This window comes from Monodon monoceros, unplaced genomic scaffold (assembly GCF_005190385.1).
Source record: "Monodon monoceros isolate NGI ecotype Baffin Bay Population unplaced genomic scaffold, NGI_Narwhal_1 Super_Scaffold_6, whole genome shotgun sequence".
In the NCBI taxonomy this organism is placed as follows: domain Eukaryota; kingdom Metazoa; phylum Chordata; class Mammalia; order Artiodactyla; family Monodontidae; genus Monodon; species Monodon monoceros.
The window spans coordinates 88,810,577-88,813,853 of NW_021703783.1; the positions used below are offsets into that span (position 1 = coordinate 88,810,577).

At 49.0% G+C, this 3,277-nt stretch overlaps 1 protein-coding gene across 1 annotated transcript in view; it reads left to right on the plus strand.

Moving 5' to 3' along the window:
- The first annotated feature begins 2,573 nt into the window (after positions 1–2,573).
- Positions 2,574–3,277, plus strand: part of LOC114885868 (apolipoprotein L6-like) — a 4,357-nt gene continuing 3,653 nt past the window's right edge. Inside the window, exon 1 of the mRNA XM_029206231.1 lies at positions 2,574–2,656. Within this exon, the coding sequence (XP_029062064.1) occupies positions 2,574–2,656 (83 nt within the window). The remainder of the gene's footprint in view (positions 2,657–3,277) is intronic.

A 3,277-nucleotide genomic window follows, 5' to 3' on the forward strand; every position in this document is an offset into this window, starting at 1 on the left:
CAAGGGCTAGTTTAATAAATACCCATTTAACAGATGGGGAATTGAGGCCAAGGGCAGTTGAGCAACTGGCCCACAGTGACAGCACTCCAGGTGGTCTGCTCGACTTGAGTCCTTGCAGGACGTAACCACCCTTGTTCTGCCCTTGGCGCAGCTAGGACCAGGAGAGGAGAGACTCAGGCCTGACTTGGATTCAGCTGTCCACTTAGTTGCACATCTATTAGAGAAAGAAGCAGAAAGGAATGTAAAAGTTCAAGCCATTTCGCAATAAGCGCCAGGGTCTTCCCGAAAGAGCTGCCTTGGGCATTGGCATTTCTGTGCCTGACTCATTGAACCTGGACCCAGTTTTGCAATCAGAGCCTCGGGCCTTTCCCCTAGTGAGAAGAACCAGCTAGAGACTCTGCACTTCGTCTTTGTCTTCCTGCAGCCCAGACGCTCACAGCCCCCTGCTGGACCAGAGGCCTCCGGAGAGGAGAGAGCAGAAGGCCCTCGGAACCTGAGGCCACAGTGAGAGCTTCACTGAGAACAGGTGGGACAGCACACCCAGGAGGAGGGCTGATTTGGGGCCTCTAAAGGACAATGTGCCCAAGGGGTTGGCCACCTGCACTTGGTTTGGGAAAAAGAGCTGTTGTCAGGAACCCCCCAGGGGTTCACATCCCCATCCAGCCAGTTCCTAATGTGAGACTGGGTCTGAAGTTCAGCTTCGTTACTGATAAATCAGGATGGAAATCTCTCCTTCAGGAGTATTTGAAGTTTAAATAAAAGCATGATTAAGTGTATGATTAGACCAACCAAGTTGCGTCTTCCCCTCCATCGGCTGGAGACCCCAGGATCCTAGACAGAGAGAGAGAGAGCCTGGACCCCAGAAAGGGGGAGACGGCATGGGCCAAGGCATTTCCCTAGACGTTCTCTGCAGGACTGGTTTAGGGCTGTCATCTTTGTAGAAAAAATGCTGAATGAGTTGTCTCAAAATTGCAACCTGCAGTGTTTCTTGGGTTGTAGGTTTTTTTAGTGTAGTTTGGGAGTAGGGGGTGTTGGTGATAAAGATTAAGAGGATTATCTCAAAGCTGTGTTTCAGAGTAACCGACTTTTCTGACGCTGGTGGGGTGCGTGAGGGACTTGGTTTGCAGGCAAAGGGGCAGGATACAGTGGAGCTGAAGTCTCCCAAAACTGCAAAGAGAAACTCATAAAAAAAAGCTCTCATATGAGAAAAACATCTCTAATCCTCTCCCATCATTTCCATCCCTCTCCCAACATAACATCCTCTGACATCCACTGAGAGACTGTCAGTAGAGAGGGGATGGGACCTGATGGGACCAAAGGGTTCCCCACTGTCACTATAGCCCTTCATCTGATAAGACTAATATGAAAAATGGGGGAAGTTTTAGGGGGTGCTGGTAAAGAATGGGGCTCCCCCAGGGTTTCTCAGCCTCAGTACCACTGACATTTTGGGCTGGACCATTCTTTGCTGTGGGGGCTGTCCTGTGCATTGTAGGGTGTCGAGCATCGCTGGCCTCTACCCACTAGATGCCAGTAGCAGTGCCTCCACCGGACCCCTGAATGTCTACAGGCATTACCAATATCCCCCGGGGAGGGGACACGCCCCTGATTGAGATCTACCATTCTAGACCTGGCTGGACTCCCACTGGGCTCCCCCACTTACCAAGTGCATGTTTTGTAGTGTATTCCTATAATGAAATACTACAGAGCAATCTTTTTTTTTTTTTTTTTAATTTATTTTTGGCTGCATTGGGTCTTTGTTGCTGCGCGCGGGCTTCCTCTAGTTGTGGTGAGAGGGGGCAACTCTTCGTTGAGGTGCACGGGCTTCTCATTGCGGTGGCCTCTCTTGTTGCGGAGCACGGGCTCTAGGCACACGGGCTTCAGTAGTTGTGGCTCGCAGGCTCTAGAGCGCAGGCTCAGTAGTTGCGGCGCAAGGGCTTAGTTGCTCTGCGGCACGTGGGATCTTCCGGGACCAGGGCTCGAACCCGTGTCCCTTGCATTGGCAGGCAGATTCTTAACAACTGCGCCACCAGGGAAGCCCGTGGTAAACATTTTTAAAGCTACTGAACGTTTTTAAAACCACGACAACATGAAAGAATTTCACAGACGTTGTGTGGAGCGAAAGAAACCGAACAAATGACTGAATTGACATGAAGTTCAAGACCAGGCAAACTAATCAATGGTTATGGAAATCAGGATAGTGGTTAAACAGCCCCCCCCCCACCGCCCCGGGCCGGGTGCGGATTGACTGCCAGGGGGTTAAGGGAATCTTCTGTTCTCTATCTTGATCTGGGAGGAAATGACTCAGGTGTGTAATGTCAGAATGTACTGAGTTGAGGACTTCCTTTTGAGTATTTATCCTATATAAGCTCCACCTCAACATAAAATGTAAAAACAGCAGTTTGCAAATATTTTGTACATTGTGTGTTTATTATTATCTTGATTCCGCACCATCTAAAATCCCTCCATACTTGAATTTCATATGGTTTCGTGGCCCCTGCAGTAAACTTGGTTTCTGTTTCCAACCAGAAAATCCTTTGACGTGTGGTGACAGCTCTCATTCTCCCACAGGCAAAATGAACACGGATTTGATGCCACAGAATCTGCTGGACACCCAGGCAGGGAAAGCATTATGCAAGGCTGGTGTCGGTCTGCAAAGGTAAAACCCAGAGCGCTTTTTCCTTGGGGAAAGGGCTACTTCTGCAGAAATGTTTAGGCATCCTCATGACACGCGACAAACGTGTTCCAAGGGCATCAGCCATAAAGTATGCCCTGCCCTCCAACTGGTCTCCGTTACGTATATATGTCTCCCAGGGGAAAAAATATTCCACCGGCTACATTAAATATTTTGGAGCACAAGTCAAGTTCTTGTCGGGTACATGACATTGGGTAATAGGACTCTGAGGCCAGAAATTGCCCCTTCGGGCCTCACCTCTCTGAGGTTCATGTATCACCAAAAAGGCCCTTTAGTGTTACTGCATTCATGAATTTAAGCCCAAGTGTCCATTCATCAGTAGGTATCACCAGCCCAATATGGACAATCAACAAATGTCTGCTGAGGGAATTGCAATTTTCACTGTGTCAGGAGGCATCATTACCTAATGCGGGATGCATTTAGTTTAATTTAAAAACACAAGAAGGGAATTCCCTGGCGATCCAGTGGTTAGGACTCAGTGCTCTCACTGCTGGGGCCCTGAGTTTGATCCCTGGTCGGGGAACAAAGATCCCACAAAACACACACACACACACACACACACACACACACACACACACACACACA